The sequence below is a fragment of the Amia ocellicauda genome, chromosome 14 (genome assembly GCF_036373705.1).
Source record: "Amia ocellicauda isolate fAmiCal2 chromosome 14, fAmiCal2.hap1, whole genome shotgun sequence".
Classification (NCBI taxonomy): Eukaryota; Metazoa; Chordata; class Actinopteri; order Amiiformes; family Amiidae; genus Amia; species Amia ocellicauda.
Window position 1 is genome coordinate 3,572,039 of NC_089863.1, and position 17,888 is coordinate 3,589,926.

The window sequence follows — 17,888 nt, forward strand, 5'->3', positions numbered from 1 at the left end:
AAAACGGCACAGTGGTATATTTCAAGTCAACTTTAATTATAATAACAAATTAAATAAACCAAAGAACATTGGTGAGTAACACTGATGCAATGAACCAATACATCACATCAAAGACACGGGGGAGGGGGGACGGGACATAGTCCGCCCAAACCCATCAGGATTGCAAAGTTCACTTGGGCCCGTCCATCTCTCCCCACTGTCCAGACGCAGCCAATACAATTCCAGCATCCCCGAGAGTCCTGGTCCAGCCCGCAGCCCGTTGCCGGCTCAGCCAATAGGGTTCCTGCGTCTGCCTCGACTCATCATCCGTCTCGGCCAATGAAAACACAGCCCCAGAGTTCTCGGAGGATCGCTTCTAGCTCCAAAAGGGGAATCCTGTATCTGTCGGCACACATCCCTACCCGTGTCCCCTCAGCCAATCGGCATCCAGTGCCCGTCGCAAGTTCCTGGCTCACGCGGGTGTGATTCTGGGCCCCATCGCTTTTTAACGTCCCCGCCAAACCACACCCACCCCGTGATCTCACAGCGTCGCGTCCTGGAGGCCTCGGCCAATGAGGGGAGGAAAACCGTCGGCTTCAACAATGTCGTTACCATGGGAACGCCTCTTCTACTCCTTTGGAGTCGGGAGTTGATTTCGTAAAATGTTTTTTACATCACGTGTTCAAGAAGAAACACACCGCATACACAGCAACATGTACACAAGTAGAACAGAACAAGTAGCTCATACAATCTTTACGATGTAAAAGTACCACAAAAAAAATTGAATCTAATATTCTGGGGTGGAATGCTGCTCTCATTCAGAGTCACGTTATTCAGCTTTTTAAAGTAAAAAAATAAAATTGCCAAAGTGTGGAAAAATAAAATAAAAAAAATCGAATACACCTCACTTGCTCCCTCGAACACACAGGGCGATGCGGAGAGCCAGACATTCGACACACGGACCGTTACACCAACCCAGTGCGTGAAAACGCCGACTGTGGCGCCATCTAGTGTTCACTCGGTATCTCTAACAGTGGCAGAGGAGTTACACAGCCTGCCAGTACATTCCATCTTCAGACACTTATGAGTAGTGTCCAATTAACCAATTAACAATAATAATATGAATGAATTCCATTGATCCCTCCTCTGTCCACTCTCTGGACACTCGAGTGACCCCCCCGCCCCCTGCTCCCTGTACACATTCCTCCGTCTAGTTTTTTATTTTTTTATTAGTTTTTTCTTCCTTTACTGAAAAAATAAACATTTGTTACAAAAACAAACAAAACAACAATAATAAATCTTGGAATAATACAATCTTAACACCCCCCTCCCCCAAGTATAACACCCAGAGAAAGAGTTTGTTTTTTCATAATCCCACCCGATTCCCGTCCGCCATTTTGTAAAGCGAGATCTGAGCTCTTTCATTTATGACTCTTTCTCCCTTTTTCTCTCCCTTTAAATACAGTTTCATCTCACATGAAGAGAGGAAACACAAGATGTATACATTATTAACAAGTATATATATATATATATATATATATGTAAATATGCAGATTGCACTCATCTGACATTCAGATAGAGTTTAGACAGATCTGTACCCTGTCACCTATCGGCCGGCCAGTTCGCCAGACCCTCGCTGTAGACCGCGTCGCTGGCAGCCTAACTGCGTACGTGACGCACTGCTCGCGTCCGGCGACAGACCGACACACCGACTGTGTGACCGGCGCTGCAATCTCCTGTTCAAGGTGCAGGCCGACACACCGGCTGCATCACCGCCACCCCAGCTCCGACCCGGGGCGGCGACAGACCGGCACGCCGACTGCGCACTCGACCACGCTGCTGCCCGTGTAAGCGACACCGACTGTGTCGAGCAGCAGAGCGACACACAAACTGACCCCCCCCCACCGTCTCCCACGTGGTCCGAGCCATGTGGCGTGCGTGGGTGTCGTGATGCGCGTCACGGGTCATGGGTCAAAGGTCACAGAGGGGAGCGTCTCTTTCCCATGGCCTCCCGGCGTCGTCCACGGGCTCACTCCGCCATCGAGGCCGCGGCGGCGAGCAGGACCCCCCCGGCCAACGCGCCACGCTCCTCCGACAGCATCTCCTGATCGTCGCCGTGGGTGCAAGGCCTCGTTCCCTCCTGCTCCATGGCGACCGATTCCGTGGCCGCCGGCGTCTTGCCCGGACCCTCCTCTGGGGACCCCAGCACCCCCCCGAGCTCCATGTCGTGCAGCTCCACGTCGAAGGGGGTGGCCAGGGAGGGAGGCGAAGGGTTGCACCCCACACATCCCTGAGAGAGAGAGATGGAGAGGAAGAGAGAGAGTTATTACAAATGCAGAGATCTGTGTCTCGATGTGTGTGTGTTCAGTTCAGTCCATTTGAAAGAAACAATGAAGAAGTGTAGACTTTCATCTTTAATTTGAGGGTAGTTACATCCAAATTGGGTTAATGGTGTAAGAATTACACCAATTTTTATATGTGCCCCCCCCCCATTTTAGGGGCTCAAAAGTATTTGGACAAACTAACATAATCATGAATTAAATTGTGAGTTTCAATACTTGGTTGCAAATCCTTTGCAGTCAATGACTGCCTAAAGTCTGAACCCATAGACATCAGCAGATGCTGGGATTCATCCCTGGTGATGCTCTGCCAGGCCTGCACTGCAGTGTCTTTAGTTCCTGCTTGTTCTTGGGGTGATGTCTATGTCCAAATATTTATGGACCTAACTGTATATGTGTGCGTCTCTGTGTGTGTGTGTGTCAGTGTGTGTGTGTGTCCGTGTGTGTCAGACTCACAGTGATGTTGATAGCACGGGGCAGCTGGCCGGTGCGGATCCAGGGGTGGACCTCGCTCAGCTCTCGTTTCTGCTCCTCGCTGAAGCGCGGCTGCTGTTTCTGCATCGCCCTGAGCGCCTCGCGGTCCGAGCGCAGCACGGCCGCCCGGTCTCTGCGGGGGGAGGACATCGTTCAGTGGGGCTCAGACACTCACTTTCTTTCAGTCCTGTAGGGTCTGTCTCTCTGTCCATGTCTCTTTCTCAGACTCTAGTCCCTCTCTCGATGTCTCTCTCTCTCAATGTGTCTCAGAGTCTCTCTCACCTGGATGGCAGCTGGTAGGTCATCATGACTTTCTCGTCGGTGTTGGCCATCAGGAGCCAGATGGGGTCCTGCAGGACATACTTGATGAACTGGTCGCTGTCCTGCCCCACCCTCTTCTTCCCCACCAGATCATTCTCGGACGAGTCCACACTGCCAAAGTACTTGCTGGTATGGCTGCTCTGGCTGCTTCCTGGGTCGAACAGGAGAGAGAGCAAGAGCAGAGGTCAGAGGTCGTGGGGACAGGATAATTGCTGGTATGATATAGACAAATCTTTTAGTGCCTTGTACAATATAGTCCCAATACAATAGACCCAGACGGGCAGCTCTGCGGATGACTCACTTGTCCCGCTGCCAGAGGTGGAGCAGCCGTTGGACCCTGAGCCCAAGGACCCCGAGCCCGAGGCGGCCGAGCCAGTGCCCGAGCGTGCGTCCTCCTGGAGCAGCAGGTCCAGGAGGTCACTGGAGGTGGACATGGTGTCCTGGTTGGAGCAGTCGATCGCCTCCACCTGCGGGGGGACGGGGATGGGGACAGGGGGATTAGAGTTACAGCTTCGGAGGGGTTGCATTCTTGAGTCACACTGGCATATATGGCCTAGCACAGCTTCGGCAGCCCAGGTAATGCCGACTGCCCTCTCTGGTCCTTAATTGATTGATTGGTTTATTAATTGTTAATTATTGTGAAAGTGTTTGATCAACGCACACTGTCATTAATTCCCGCTTTCACTGCTCTCCAAACAAAAATAAATAAGCTAAGCAAGTTGTGTTGCTTTCTTAAAATTATACTGACACTGTCCAGTAATATATAATATTTATTCTATAATAAAATATAGACTCACGTTCTCTCCCTGTTTGTGGTCTCCTGCCGATCCTAGTGGGGTGGGTGTGGCCAGAACAGCGGCTACTCCCTGCTGCCCCACCCACTCGGACCCAACTCCCGCTGTGGGCGTGGCCTGTGGCGGCTGGGCCTGGGACCCCTGCAGGGTCACGTTCCCCTCCTGGCGGTTGTTGGGCAACTCCTCAAGCTGCAGCAGGTTCAGGGGGGAGGAGCAGCGCGACTGGAAGAGCGGCGACTGGACACCCTCGCGGTCCGGGGGCGGCTGGCTGCAGGACTGGGGGGTGCTGGAGCGTGACAGCAGCTGGGGCAGGTCCTGGGGCAAGGAGGGGGCGGCCGCCACAGAGACTGGAGCGGCGGGGGTGGGGATGGGGAGGGTGGGCTGGACCAGGAGAGGGTGCTGGGGGTGGAGCTGGGGGGCAGGAACAGGGCCTGGTGGGAAGGGGAAGATGGGGGTGGGGCTGAAGTAGGGGTGGGTCAGGGCAGGGGCACCCAGCTGGGGGAACATGTAGTTGGGCAACACGAAGGCCACCATTGGGGCCACCATGGGCGGGGCGGCGGTGGGGGCCAGCTGCGGCTGCTGGGGGTAGTGCAGGCTAGTCTGAGGGTCCTGGAGGAAGGGGCCGCCTTGGGGGGCCGCCTGGGGGGAGCGGTGCCCGACCGACACTGGAGGGGCAGGGTAGACCGACAGGGGGTAGGTGGGCAGGAGTCCGGGGTGGTAGGGCAGCGGGGGCAGGCTGGCCTGGGAGCCCACCGAGGGGGGCCAGGAGGAGGAGGAGGTGTGGGGCCCCAGGGGCAGGTGGGGGGGCGATAGGGAGGCTCCTGGCCCCCCTGCCACCCCCAATCCCAGCGCCGCCGCCCCCAGCATCACCGAGCTGCTCCGCTCCGACGGCTCCTGCTGCTTCAGGCGCTTGGCCCGGGTGCGGCTGCCCCGGCGGGCACTGCTGCCCCCCATGGGGTAGTCCCTGGAGCTGCGCACACCTGGGGGAGAGAGAGAGAGAGAGGGACCAGTTAGTGTCATCAACACAGCCGTACAAGCCAGATCTATCATGGAAACCCCGCTCTGACTCCCCCCCCGTCTCTCCTACTTTCTGCCTCTCCCCACCATCTCCCTGCCTATTTCTCCCTCCTCTCCCCTGCATCTCTACCCTCTTTCTCTCCTCTCCATCACCCCATCTGTCCATCTCTCCCCACCCTCTCCCCCTCCATATCTCCATCTCTTCCCTCCTTTCTCTCCCCTCTCCCTCCTCTCCATCATCCCTTGCTCACCTTTGCTGTGGGGCGCCCCGCTGTGCCGCCGCTGGTTGGGGTTGCCCTGGGGCTCGAACACACGCAGCTGGCTGAGTTCCCGGAAGCGCTGCAGGAAGGCCAGCTCCTCCTGCTGGGTGTGCACTGACAGCACCTCCTTGGTCAGGCGGGCCTCCCGGGAGTCCCTCTCCGCCGCGGGGGGCGTGGGGACTTGGGGTACGGGCGGGGGCAGAGCCACGACGGTGGGTGCGGGCGTGGGGGCCGGGGCGGGGGTGGGTGTGGGAGTGGGAGTGGAGGGGGTCTCTTCCATCATGACAATGTCTGTGAGAGGGAGAGGGAGGGAGAGAGAAAGAGAGGGAGGGAAAGGGAGAGAAAGGGAGGAGGGCTTTAGTTTACACTGCCAGAGAGACTGAGTGACTCACAGAGACGGACAGGACAGGACAGGACAGGACAGATTTGTGTGAGTGTGTCTGTAAGTGTCCGTGAGTGTGTGGGAGTGTCTGAGGGTGTCAGAGTGTCAGTGTCAGCGTGTCAGTGTGCGTGTGGGTTGTCAGCGCGTCAGTGTATACCTGACTCCGGGGGTTTCTTGTCTCCCACGTGGACGATGGTGCTGCTGAAGCTGCACTGTGAGGTGATCGAGGCCACGCTCTCCGCCTTGCCGTGCAGCGCCAAGGGGGTGAGGCCATGCGCCGGACCCCCGCGCGCCACCGCCGTCGCCGCAGCCCCTGAGACACAGCACAGCTCCATCAGCACCCTGGCACTCACCTGCACACTCTCTCACTCTCTCACTCATGCTCTCGCTCACACACTCTTGCGAACAGTGCGTTGCTCGGCGGACAACCAAGATTGCGTCCCGTCAGTCGTGACGAGAAAAAGTGGGCGATTTCAAGGGAGGCAAGTCGGGATTTTGGGGGGCGTGGGGGGTTGTTCTGTAGTTCAGGGTGTGTTCTGGCAGGACAGAGGGGTGGTCGGATATGTGGGGGGCAGTACCGGGTGTTTTTCCTTGCTAATGGGGGGGGCATACCTTTGCCGGCGGCCTGTGCCTCCGCCCGGGATGGGTGCTTGTCGTCGTCGGAGTTGGACGACGAGCCGCACTTCCTCTTTACTGGGCTCGGCACGTTGCAGCTGTCCAGGTACCTGAGGGGGTGACATCATCAGAAAGGGACATCAGTACATGGCAACAAGCAAAACACAGTTGCAGTCCAGTCCAGTCAGTGTCTCTGCAGCAGTCCAGTCTAGTCCAGTCCAGCTCTTAGGCCACTCACCGGATGATGCTGTCCAGACAGTTGATCTGCTGGTAGGAGTAGGGGGAGGGCAGCTCCTTCCTCTCCTCAAGAGCCAGGACGCAAGGTTGGGGGACGGCCTCCTTCACGGCCTCCGGCACCGGCCTCACCGCCTGACTACTGGACCGGGGCAGCACTACGCCTGGTTGGGGGAAGGGAGAGAGAGAGAGAGAGTCAGTTTTATGTCACCCCGCGCACGGTCTGGAGGTGTGCGTGCGTGCAGGCGGGCGTGACGCTGTGGGTCTGGTCTGGTACCTGTGCTGGTGTGCTTGCAGGCCGGTGGGCGACTGCGGGACTCGATAAACACCTTCTGCCCGTGGTTCTTCACCATGTGGACGTCTTTACAGATCTGCTGGAATGTCATCTGGGGAAAGACAGATGGGCAAGGGGTCAGGGACAGACTGGACAACTGGCACCTACATGACACACTGGCTGACCGACGCCCTGGCTGGCTGACTGACTGACTGACACACTGGCTGACTGACGTACCGGTTGGTGCTGCGGCGTGTCCTCAGCCGGGGCCCCAGTGCTGTCGCTGGACGAGGCCAGGCTGAGGTAGGGCTCATGGGAGCCGTTGCTGCCCACACTGCAGTAACCCAGAGAGCTGGAGCTGTGCACGGGCTGGGGAAACAACCATGACACGGTCAACAACCACACAGTACAGTCTGGGATACCCATCCAACCGCACACCATAGTCGGGGTCAGGGGTCCGGCCCGGCTCACCTGTAGCAGCAGGCGGTGGATCTGACTGCTGAGCTGGTGTATCTCGGGCACCATGGAGGGCAGCAGCCCCCCGCAGGGCGGAGCGAACACGTCCTCGTTCAAGGGGCTCCTGGGAGAGCGGAGGACGGCAGCACGGTCAGAGGGGAACAGCACTGGAGTTCAACTGTATCTACTTTGTGTGTGTGTCTGTTTCTCTCTCTCTGTCTCTGTGGGTCTCTCTCTCTCTGTCTCTTTCTTTTTCTCTGTGTGTCTCTCTCTCCTACTCCGTCTCCATCTCTCTCTCCAACTGTCTCTCTGTACTTACGTGCGGACTTTGTGGCGGCCGATGATGAAGGCCACCTTGCGGCTCCAGGGGTTGACGAAGCAGGACCAGCTGGTGTCGATGGTGAGGTACTCTCCGCTGCGCGCGCACACCCGCAGAGGGGAGTGGTCCAGGGGCTGGCCGGCCAGCTGCAGGACTGAGGGGGGGGCAGAGGGAGAGAGACAGCGGTCAGAGACAGACAGAGAGACACAGAAAGGGACAGACAGACAGAAAGAGAGACTGAGGGGGGGGGCAGAGGGAGAGAGACAGCGGTCAGAGACAGAGAGAAAGACAGTGAGAGAGAGAGACAGACAGAGACAGACATAGGTCAGAGACACAGAGAGAGAGACAGACAGACACTCACTCTTTTTGTGAATGGCCACCATTGCGGGCCGGTCTTCGGGGTGCAGGTACAGCAGGACAGGGGTCCCCACCAGGTCCTGGGGCAGGTAACCCAACAACGGCACGGCCCTGCAATAATGCAAACATACTGTAACGCACTGCCACCATCACAACACACCGCAACACAACCCCTCGCCGCACGGTGCATCGCTCGCTCTCTCCCGCTCACCTCTCGTCCACCTCCTGGAAGACGCAGCTGGGCGTGTGGCTGGTGGTGAAGATCCTCTTGTCAGGGGGGATGCGGGGCGCCTCGTAGCCAGAGTGCACGCGCTCGGCGATGATGAGGCAGCACGGCTGCGGCGCGGCATGGTCGGTGTCCCGCAGGGTCAGCTGGTAGGGCGTCAGTCGGAAGGGGGAGTAACGCAGCTCTCCCTCGCGCTCACGGCCCCCGCTGCAAACGCACACGTTACACACCGTTACACACATAGTCACAAAAACAGAGGTAGACAGAGACAGACACTGAGGGTTTAGGATAAGAGAGGGAGAGAGGGAAAGAGAGAAAGAAGAGGAAGCGGGAGAAGGTGTAAAAGTGATAGATTTAAGCGAGAGAGAGAGAGGGGGAATGTGCGATTAAAGAAAACGAAGGAGAGAAGGCGAGGAGAACAGATGGACAGAGAGAGAGGCAGATGGAGAGAGAGAGAGACTGAGAGCGATGCAAAGGGAGGGAGGGAGAGAGAGAGATTGCTCACCTCAATCTGCAGAACATGGACTTCTCCTGAGCGCAGTCCAGGGGCGAGGCAGCTGGAAGAGGGAGACAGAGAGACCGTCAGCACCTCTGAGCACCAGGGGGGGGGAGGGTATGACAGACCTATTACCGCTGCCAACTCGTTAATGAATTAGCAACACATCACCGCATAACCCTTCGGAAGTAAGAAACGTGGCTCGTGCCCACCTTTGCCGGTGCAGGCGGACCACACGGGAAGGCGGCAGGGCACGGTGCTGCTGTAGAACATGCTGACGTCCTGGGGGGCCAGCAGGCGCGAGAACAGTGCCCCCTGCAGACGGTCCGCCTTGCAGCGCAGCACATAGGCGGCCTGCGGGGACGCATACACCACCTTGCCCGACAGGAAGGACACGGCCACCGAGAAAGTGTCCTGAGAGGGAGAGGGAGAGTGTCAATATAGACGCACTGGAATGTTGACAGAGAGAGAGAGAGAGAGAGGGGAGGGGAGGGAGAGACTCACTGTGTTTTTGAGGGTGTACTCGGAGGTGATGTTCTCCAGCTCGTCGATGGTGTAGGTGGACAGGTCCAGGCTGCTGTTCTGGTTGTCCTCCACGGCCCACTGATGATAATATTCCTGGTTGGCTGTGGAGAGGGAGGGAGAGTTAGGAATCTAGAGAAATTAAGGCATGAGCTCAGAATGCAGACGACTCCTCCCTCCCTCCCTCCCTCCTTCTCTCTCTCTCTCTCTCACTCACCGCGCACTTGCTTGACGCAGGTTAGTGCGTGCTGCAGCGCGGCCAGGGTGCTCGAGCGGCTCCGCCCCTTCCGGTCCGCCGGCACCCGGATCTTGAGCTCCTTCAGCGCCGACATCAACTCTTTCTGGGTCTTGACCCGCGCAGACTGGTCAGAGCTGGGGAGGGAGAGGGAAAGGCGTCAGATGTGGCACCGCCCTGCTGTGGCCGCGAGGCTCAGTACCGGAGGCCGGGCCGGGGGGCGCCGTTACCTGCAGCCGCTGGTGGACGGGTGGTCATGCTCGGAGCTGGCGCTCAGCAGGCTGTAGGCGATGGAGCTGCTGGGAGGCGACGGGCTGTGGGAGTTGGAGCTGTGGAAGGACAACAAGACAGGTTAGGGTCCCGATGACAGACAGAGACAAACAATCCTTCTATCCCTCCACATCTATCCATCCTCCTCGATCCCTTTCTCTCTCTCACCTTCTATCCCTCCCTCACTCTCCCTCTCTCCCTCACCTTCTATTTCTCCCTCTCACCTTCTATCCCTCTGTCCCTCTCTCCCTCTCACCTTCTATCCCTCCCTCCCTCTCCTCTTCTATCCCTCCCTCCCTCCCTGTCACCTTCTTTCCCTCCCTCCCACCCTCTCTCTCCTTCTCTCCTTCTCTCCCTCCCTCCCTCCCTCCCTCCCTCTCTCTCTCTCTCTCTCTCTCTCCCCCTCCACCACAGTGACTCCCCGCTCCCTCCCCCTCACCTCTTGTTGCTCTCCGTGGTCTCCAAGATCATGGCCGAGTCCTTGCCGTTGTGGCTGGAGCTGCTGTTGGAGGAGCGGGTGGACTGGCGGCCCTGTGACGAGCGCTGCGACCGCTGGCCCTCGCTCTCCTGGGCGGCCGAGTCGTTGCCGCTGGAGTTGCCGTTGCTGTGTGCGTCCGTGTCGTCCGAGGAGGCCGGCGGGGGCGGGGCGGGGCCCTCGAGGCGCGCCCCCCGCATCTCGCCACTCCCTCCTCCCTCGCTTCCACTCCCTCCGCCCGCCCCCGCGCCCAGGGGACTCCCCTCTCGCCCGCTATTGGCCTCAGAGCTGACGCTCAAGCCCGGGGAGCCGGCGCCCGGCCCCGACCGCGACCCCTCGGACTCCTCCCCCTCGGCCACGCCCCCCCGGCGCACCTCGTGGGCCTGGCTGGGGGCGGAGTCGGAGTTGTCGTCGCTCATGGTGGAGCGGTCCGGCGTCTGTGGGAGGGACTTCTGATTGCTGTGGGGCCGGGCACTAGGTGGGGCAGTCCTGTCCACTGGAGGGACCCATTGTGATGTAAATGGTTGGGTTTAAATAGTAATAATAATAATGATGATGATGATGACGAAGAATGAAAAAATGATTATATCGATGCAGGAAGTCAAAGATAGTAATTAAACGAGCGGGATAGAAGGATGGAATTGACTGGGTTCTAGATCCAAATGGCCAGAGAGAATCTGATCTGTTTTTTTATGCTTTCTTTGTTTTCTTTTGGTGAGGAAATGTTTGCGTGTTTTTGTCTTTTCCTCAATTCTCCTTGCCTTTCAGAGTGAGAAAATAAATGCTCTCTCTCTCCAAACACTGAAAAGCTGTAGCAGAAAACGCACAGATGCCAACAGAATATGAAGTCTTTCTCTCTCTTGGGGAAATGTGTCTGTCGTCTGCCAAGAGGAACGGGTGATGGATGCGTCTTCAGTTCTGTGCTCTCCTCTCGTCCGTCTCTCTCCGTCCTCCCGGGATGCTCGGAATTATCTTCTCAGATTATCTTCCTGAAAAATCAGATTAAATAAATCAGTGACAGTGTGGCTACAGCGACGACCCCGGTCATGACCTCCCAATATTAATTCCCCTCCCCGGCCACCTGGGCTCTGCCATTTCAAAAGGCGCTCTGCCCTTTGAACTTCAAAAGGATGCGCAGTGGGGGGGTAGGAAAGAAAAGAAAAAACACAGAGAGAGCGAGAGAGAGGGAGACAGACAGACAGAGGAGGGACAGATAGATCGAGTGGGTAAATGCTGCGTTAGTGACCGACACAACCGCACGGCAGGCTGAGGGGTCAGACGTGTCTCTCTGTCTCTCTCTCTCTGTCTCTCTCTGGGCGCTGTACATCGCCTGCACGATTGCGTTTTAATATATTTTTTAACACAACATCAGAGTTACAAGAGAACATACTGAAGCTTCAGCACAGGAGGTCTGGCTGAGAGCGCGCTCAGGTGTCACTGCGGTGTGGGGCTATTTACAACTCCCCCACCCCACCCCCCCCAAGCCAATTACACCAATTACTTAACGAGGGATGATCTGGCCGGTCCGCCCCGGGGGTGGGAGGGGTTTCGTAATGACTCAGTCACAGAAGTCCGCAGGTGAGAGGAGACTTTCACTTCCCGGCACTGATCCCATTAGCCTGCAGTGTATTGCCCTGCCTCCGTCCACAGCATGTGCGTCTCCCAGGGCCCGGTTCAGTGCGTCAGCGAGGGCGAGGGACTGGGAGAGAGGCTACTTTCACCCCCCCACCTCTCTCTCTCTCTCTCTCTCTCTCTCTACTCACATTGTCTCTCTCTCTCCAACACTTTGTGCCAGATAACCCCTCCTTCTGACACAAATCATTACTCTTTTCAAATTCTTTAAAAATAAACGAATCACAGAACAAGGAAGACTAATAATAAATACACGTATACGTTATAGATCACCATCAACCTATATTATCAGCCACTGCTGCGTTAAGCCGTCCCAAAGATGCTTTCCATAGTATATATATATTTATTACAATTACACATTTTATACTACAACATTAGAAAGTGCGATACAAGTAGCGTTCTGGCTGTCGTCGTTATAATGATTAGGTTCCTATACCCGTATATCATTATTATTCATATTATTAATTGTGCAGTGTGCACCTGCCTCACCATGCATAAACGCAACCAGGTCGCAGCTGTGTCCCAGGTGTTCGTGCATTTAATTCGGTGCACCAGACAACGCTTAAAACACATAATTAGTAAGCAATTCACTAAATTAGTTTACAGCAAGAATATTAACACGGGTGATTTTCTTTTTAGTGCATACAAATAATAATCATAACAATAATAATAGACTTTTTGACTACTACTACTACTAATAGAAATAATAACAATAACAAATAACAATAACAAATAATAATAATAATAATAATAATAATAATAATAATAATAATAATAATAATAATCCCTACCCGCTAAACAAAGTCTGCAAATATGCAACAGGCACTGATACAGCTGTGGTGCGTGGGTCTGCGATGCACACGGGATTTGGCTTTATGTCCCCCCCCTCTCTCTCTCTCTCTCTCTCTATCCCTCCCTCCCTCAGTATGTCTGTCTCTCTCTTGTCCTCCGGGGCTGGTCTTACCACTCCAGGTGGCTGGTAAAGCAGTCCCTCCCCCGCGACTCTCTCTCTCTCTCTCTCGCAGGATCTCTTTTCTCCCTCTTCTCTCTCTATCACACCTCAACACAGCCCCCCCCCCACCGCCGCGTCTCGGTTGCATAACCGCGGCGGACCGGGCGCTGATTGGCCGGTGACGTCACGGCCGGGCCGCGGTGTACACATAACGCACATGTCCTCCGCGGCCGCAGCCAGACGCCGGCTCTGATTGGCCGAGCCGTCAGCCAATAGGGGAGCAGGGAAGCGGGTTTCTTCTTTTTCTGTCTTTCCAAAAAACATCATCATTATCAAAACTAACACTTTCTACGGTTCAGACAGTCGTTCTCACAAACAAGGCTATTATTATGAAACACTTTGGTAAAAAAACAAGTGTGTTTGTAATTATTTAATTATATTAATTTATAATTATGTATTGATTATTCTCAGTTTGTTATAAAGTGCTTGGGAGATCAATAGAGATGTTAGATTGAACCAACAGAGAAATAAATCTGAATTTTACAAAAATCAAAACAAAGGAGCTTTTAATTTTAATAAAACAGAATATATATCAACAAAAACAAACCCAAAAAAGGAATGCATTGTATTCAGTGTTAGGACTATAAGTCATACACGCGGTTTGTCAGGTGTGGTCGGTGAGCACCTGTGTGATCATCTTGGTTAGAGCAATCGGTCACAGTTCATTTAGACGCGTTTAACAGGCTTTTTTTGTCGCAGGGATTAGGCGGCCACGGTGTGCCGGCCCGAAACCGTGCCTTAATCTCGGGGCGAGTCTCACCGCAGGGGCCAAAACGGTGACCCGAAATTAGACGCGGGCGCAATATAAATAAAATTAAATGTATTAGGAAGAAAAAAATAAGTGTAACAGAAATAACTCGGGCGTGAGTCACGGCAGTAATTGCAGATCGAGCACAGTCACTGTGGAGGACTCCGCACCCCCAGGACTCTTACCCGTCCTGGTCTATTTTTACTAACGTCTCTAATGTGTTTGTAAAGGCCCGTCTCTGGGCTGCGGTAAAGCAGCGGGGGTAATGGGGCATGACTGAGCAAAGACTGCCCCCTCCAGACAAACATCTACACTTAAAAACACCCCCCCTCATCTTTCTGATCACAGACCCTGGAAAACAACACAGCCCCCCCCCCCCCCCACGGTCCAGTTATATTAATGCAGCCGAGGGTCAGCAGGTCAACTGCAGTGTCACTTCACTACACTACACCACTGTACTACACTACACCACACTGTCACTCTACTACACTAGACCACAATGGCACTGTATTACAGTTTACTACACTACACTGTCGCTTTACTACACTACACCACACTGTCACAGCACCAATGTACAATACTTTACCACAATGTACTACATTGTACCACACTGTCACTGCACCACAGTGTACGATACTTTACTACAATGTACTACACCATAGCACACTGTCAATACAATAGACTGTACCATACCACACTGTCACTTTACTGCACACTAATATACTGCACTTTACCACACTGCACTGCCTGGCCCTGCTGTCCATTGTTGTTGTTGCCAGCTGTGTGTGCTTTATCTCTGTGCCCGCTGTGTGTCAGTGCATGTCTGATCCCAGAAACCATGGCCCCCACAGAGAGAGACCCCAGATGCTTATTAACTTAATGGGGGGGGGTTTACATATACTGTACTTATTTCCTCGTTAGCGCTCAATTAACCCCGCAAAGGCTAACAAGACGGAAGGTCTGAGCAAACACACCAGCGCTGTTGATCGGAAGGCCGGGGCCACAGAGCGCCGGGGGCCCCCGTCTGTTTGGAACCAAGGGATACTACACAAGTCACACAAACACACACATTACCACACACTCACACACACATATACTCACACACGTTGGTGCAGCTATCATTATGAGCACTCCCCATAGACATAATTATTTTTATACTGTACAAACTATAGATTATTCCCTAACCCTAACCCTCACAAAAAACTTTCTGCATTTTTACATTTTCAATAAAACATCATTTAGTATGTTTTTTAAGCGTTTTGAATTATGGGGACATTGGCAACGTCCTCATAAACCACCGTTTTTGCATAATAACCTTGTAATTACCCGTTTGTAACCCCAAAACGTCCTCGTAAACCACATAAACCAACCCACACACACACACACACTGACACTCTCACACTGCATCAGTAGATATAGACACTGTCTGTAATCTCTATATTGGCTGGATACAGAGCTTCATTACAGCTGCATATCTGTCCATTTGTTCATTTTCTACACACGGGGGCAGATTCGCTCCCACATCCCACCGAAAACCGGTTCTCACTGCCGGGGGGGAAACGGTGTCGCCCCCCAGCGGACAGTCCCCGAACTGCGGACGCCACTGGATGACCCAAAAAAACACATTCAGCCGAGCGCGTCTTAAAGGGACAGGGAGTGTTTTTGTGCCATTTGTTTTCGTTTTCTTTTTTCACACCTCTCTCTCTCTCTCTCTCACACGAATCTGATGAGGCGTATTTATGCATTTCCTCGATAAGAAAAGCGTACGATAGACAGATGCATGCTTTGTGGTGCAGAAGGAGTTTCACTCAGCTCTGTATGGTAGGGACTGTTGCAATGTTTGCATCGAGAGACCGCGTACACATCTGATCCTAACTTCCGTGTATCAAATAGCAGATGACAAAAGGGGGGTTTCATTGTTTGTTGGGCAGGGTGTGACGGATAGAGCAAGACGACACGGTTGGGGAGAGGCAGGGAAGGAAAGCGAGAGGCAGAGAGCAACAGAGAGAAGGACAGAGACAGGACGAGAGAGAGAGAGAGAGAAGGAAACGAGAAGTACCCTGATTTGAGACGGAGGAGAGAAGGGTCTCTGTGCATCACTGCGTCAAACTCACATGATCAAAACATGACCCCACCTCCGCAAGACACATGTGATCAAAACATGAGCTCACCCTGCCAGCCTGCAAACCAGCTGCGGAGGAGAAGCACCGACAGTGCCAGAGCACAACATCAATACAATAGGCAAATGCTACTTACTGGTTGTGGTTGTTATTATTATTAATAGTAATAGTAACAATTAATCAATTAATTAATTATTAATACTAATATCACCCATAGGGTAGGGTACGTGCTACACAGCGATGTCCAGATATTATTATGGATTTATTTATATGCATTACCAATGCTAATACATTTCTCTCCGTTTTTTCAGACTAAACTACTACTACTACTACTAATACTAATACTAATACTAATAATAATAATAATAACATACATCTAGTCTTCTGGGACGACTCTACCCAAATGCCCCCCAATGCCAGCTGTGCCCGGGTCGGAGCGCCTCAGTGCCGACACCGTCACGAAAACGCACGTAGTTTTAAATCTGGGTCCGAAATAGCAAGATTAGACCAAATCGCGCGTCTTGTCGGTTTACACAGATACCGTCACCCGTGTATCGCAGATTATAATCAAGGGATCTTTTCAATCTAAGGAGGGTTGGGATTAGTGTATGGACGACATTCACAAAGCTTTTATTATGACTTTATCTGTACTGTAGCACACTGCCCCTACAGTGCCCTATACTGTACCACACTGCCCTATACTGCCCCTACAGTATACTGTGGCACCCTGCCCCTGCACTCTACCACCCTGCCCCTACAATGCCCTATACTGCCCATGCAGAGTCCTATACTGTACCACACTGCCCCTGCACTGTACCACTGTGCCCCCATACTGTCCCAAACTATACCAGTGCCCTATACTGCCCCTACAATGCCCTATACTGTGCCACTCTATGACAACTTTGTTTTAAAAATTATAAAACAATTACAACATGTGTTTTGTTAACACCATAATGTGTCTGTGTAACATTTAACACAATGTGATTTTCCCCACACAGGCTTGTGTTAAAAATTAATTATTGAGTTTGTGCTTCCGTGAATTTGTGTTTTCCTGTAACAAAATAATGTGTTCAGTTTAACCCATTCGTTCTAAGTGTCCTATACTGACTGTGCAACAGTGCCCCTACACTGCCCTGTACTGTGCAACAGTGCCCCTACACTGCCCTGTACTGTGCAACAGTGCCCCTACACTGCCCTGTACTGTGCAACAGTGCCCCTACACTGCCCTGTACTGTGCAACAGTGCCCCTACACTATAGTGCCGTACAGATGCGCATACAACACAAGTGCAAGGCATTTACGATGAGCCTGTTACAATAACATGTGGAGAGAGAGACAGAGAGAGATGCAATCAATCAATAAGCGCTGGGTATTAATAACGCCACGTTACGGCGGTATTTCCAAGAACCAGAGCTCGAAGAAACCTTTTAAGGAACGTAAACAAAACCAGAGAGAGAGAGAGAGAGAGAGAGAGAGAGAGAGAGAGAGAGAGAGAGAGTGTGCTCAAATTACCTCCCCACCCAAGCCAGTGGAGAGTGAGCGCTTCTTCAGCGGATATTCTCACCAGGTCTTTCTCAGAAAATGAACAGACAAGGAAGTCCCAAACAGAATAATAACAAGAATAAAGTGATTCTCTTCCTGCTGACACAACTCTCGCCCGCAGCGCAGCGTTATAACCCGCCTATAACCACTGTATAACCGCGCCAGTGTCACACAGGGAGGGGGGAGGAGACAGCAGTGCGCTCAACGTGTGTACAGACACCATACAAAGCTGAGTCCCAGCGCGCACAGCCCGCCCCTTTCCTCGCATCCCCCCAATATGCATTCATATTGACACTGACGATCCCGGGGACACACTGTTGCGAACAACACAGACACCGCCACGCAACCGAGCACAATGTAACCATTAAAACACTCCCTCCCGCCCTAATTGACAGCACTTTACAAACACACACTGACATGGTTTAAAAGCTTTTGCAAAATCAAAACACAGACAGGTACCGTCCAGCCCCGGCCCCCCCAGCGCAGCAGAGCTGGAACCCGCTCCTCCTCACCTGCAGCAGCTGTGCGCCCTCGCTGGTGCTTCTCTCCGCAAAGCAGGGCGGTTATCCGGAGGAAAGTGCGCGGCTGTGTGCGTCTCTGCCCGGGACTGAGGCTCCTCTCCGGCAGCCTCTCCGACCCACGCCAGCGCACACGCACAGCCACACGTGTGCCCGGGTCCGCCCCGCCCCCCGGCCGCCGCCATTGGCCCGCATCCCGCCCGGCCCCGCCCCCGCCCCGCCCCGGCGCTCGCTGGTTGGCCGGAGAGGGCGGCGCTGCCCGCACGGGGCTC

The 17,888-nt window shown here is 53.8% G+C and overlaps 1 protein-coding gene across 2 annotated transcripts; it reads right to left on the reverse strand.

The window, feature by feature from the left end:
* Positions 1 to 15: 15 nt before the first annotated feature.
* Positions 16 to 17,727, reverse strand: per1b (period circadian clock 1b). 2 transcript variants are annotated; one of them, XM_066722451.1, is made up of 22 exons: positions 17,611 to 17,727; positions 10,010 to 11,034; positions 9,531 to 9,629; positions 9,283 to 9,437; positions 9,048 to 9,169; positions 8,756 to 8,957; positions 8,553 to 8,604; positions 8,033 to 8,254; positions 7,826 to 7,932; positions 7,465 to 7,618; positions 7,161 to 7,269; positions 6,927 to 7,058; positions 6,693 to 6,801; positions 6,420 to 6,579; positions 6,179 to 6,291; positions 5,724 to 5,879; positions 5,176 to 5,475; positions 3,911 to 4,887; positions 3,415 to 3,580; positions 3,075 to 3,264; positions 2,775 to 2,925; positions 16 to 2,269 (listed from the first exon to the last, which is right to left on the reverse strand). In XM_066722451.1, exons 2-22 carry the CDS (start codon positions 10,462 to 10,464, stop codon positions 2,009 to 2,011), a joined length of 4,392 nt encoding a protein of 1,463 aa, XP_066578548.1. In that variant the 5' UTR covers positions 10,465 to 11,034; positions 17,611 to 17,727; the 3' UTR covers positions 16 to 2,008. The 2 variants fall into 2 exon arrangements, with proteins under 2 accessions (XP_066578548.1, XP_066578549.1); XM_066722452.1 differs by lacking the exon at positions 5,724 to 5,879.
* Positions 17,728 to 17,888: the final 161 nt, after the last annotated feature.

What these genes read in the sequence shown, in the direction of transcription:
- per1b (XM_066722451.1), bottom strand. Translation starts at nt 10,464, where the DNA reads ATGAGCGACGACAACTCCGACTCCGCCCCCAGCCAGGCCCACGAGGTG. An exon ending in CCGTCCACCAGCGGCTGCAG is followed by an intron (nt 9,438 to 9,530) that starts GTAACGGCGCCC and finishes CTCCCTCCCCAG; the next exon opens with CTCTGACCAGTCTGCGCGGG. An exon ending in CCCGTGCTATCAACATCACT is followed by an intron (nt 2,270 to 2,774) that starts GTGAGTCTGACA and finishes TCTCTCTCTCAG; the next exon opens with GGATGTGTGGGGTGCAACCC.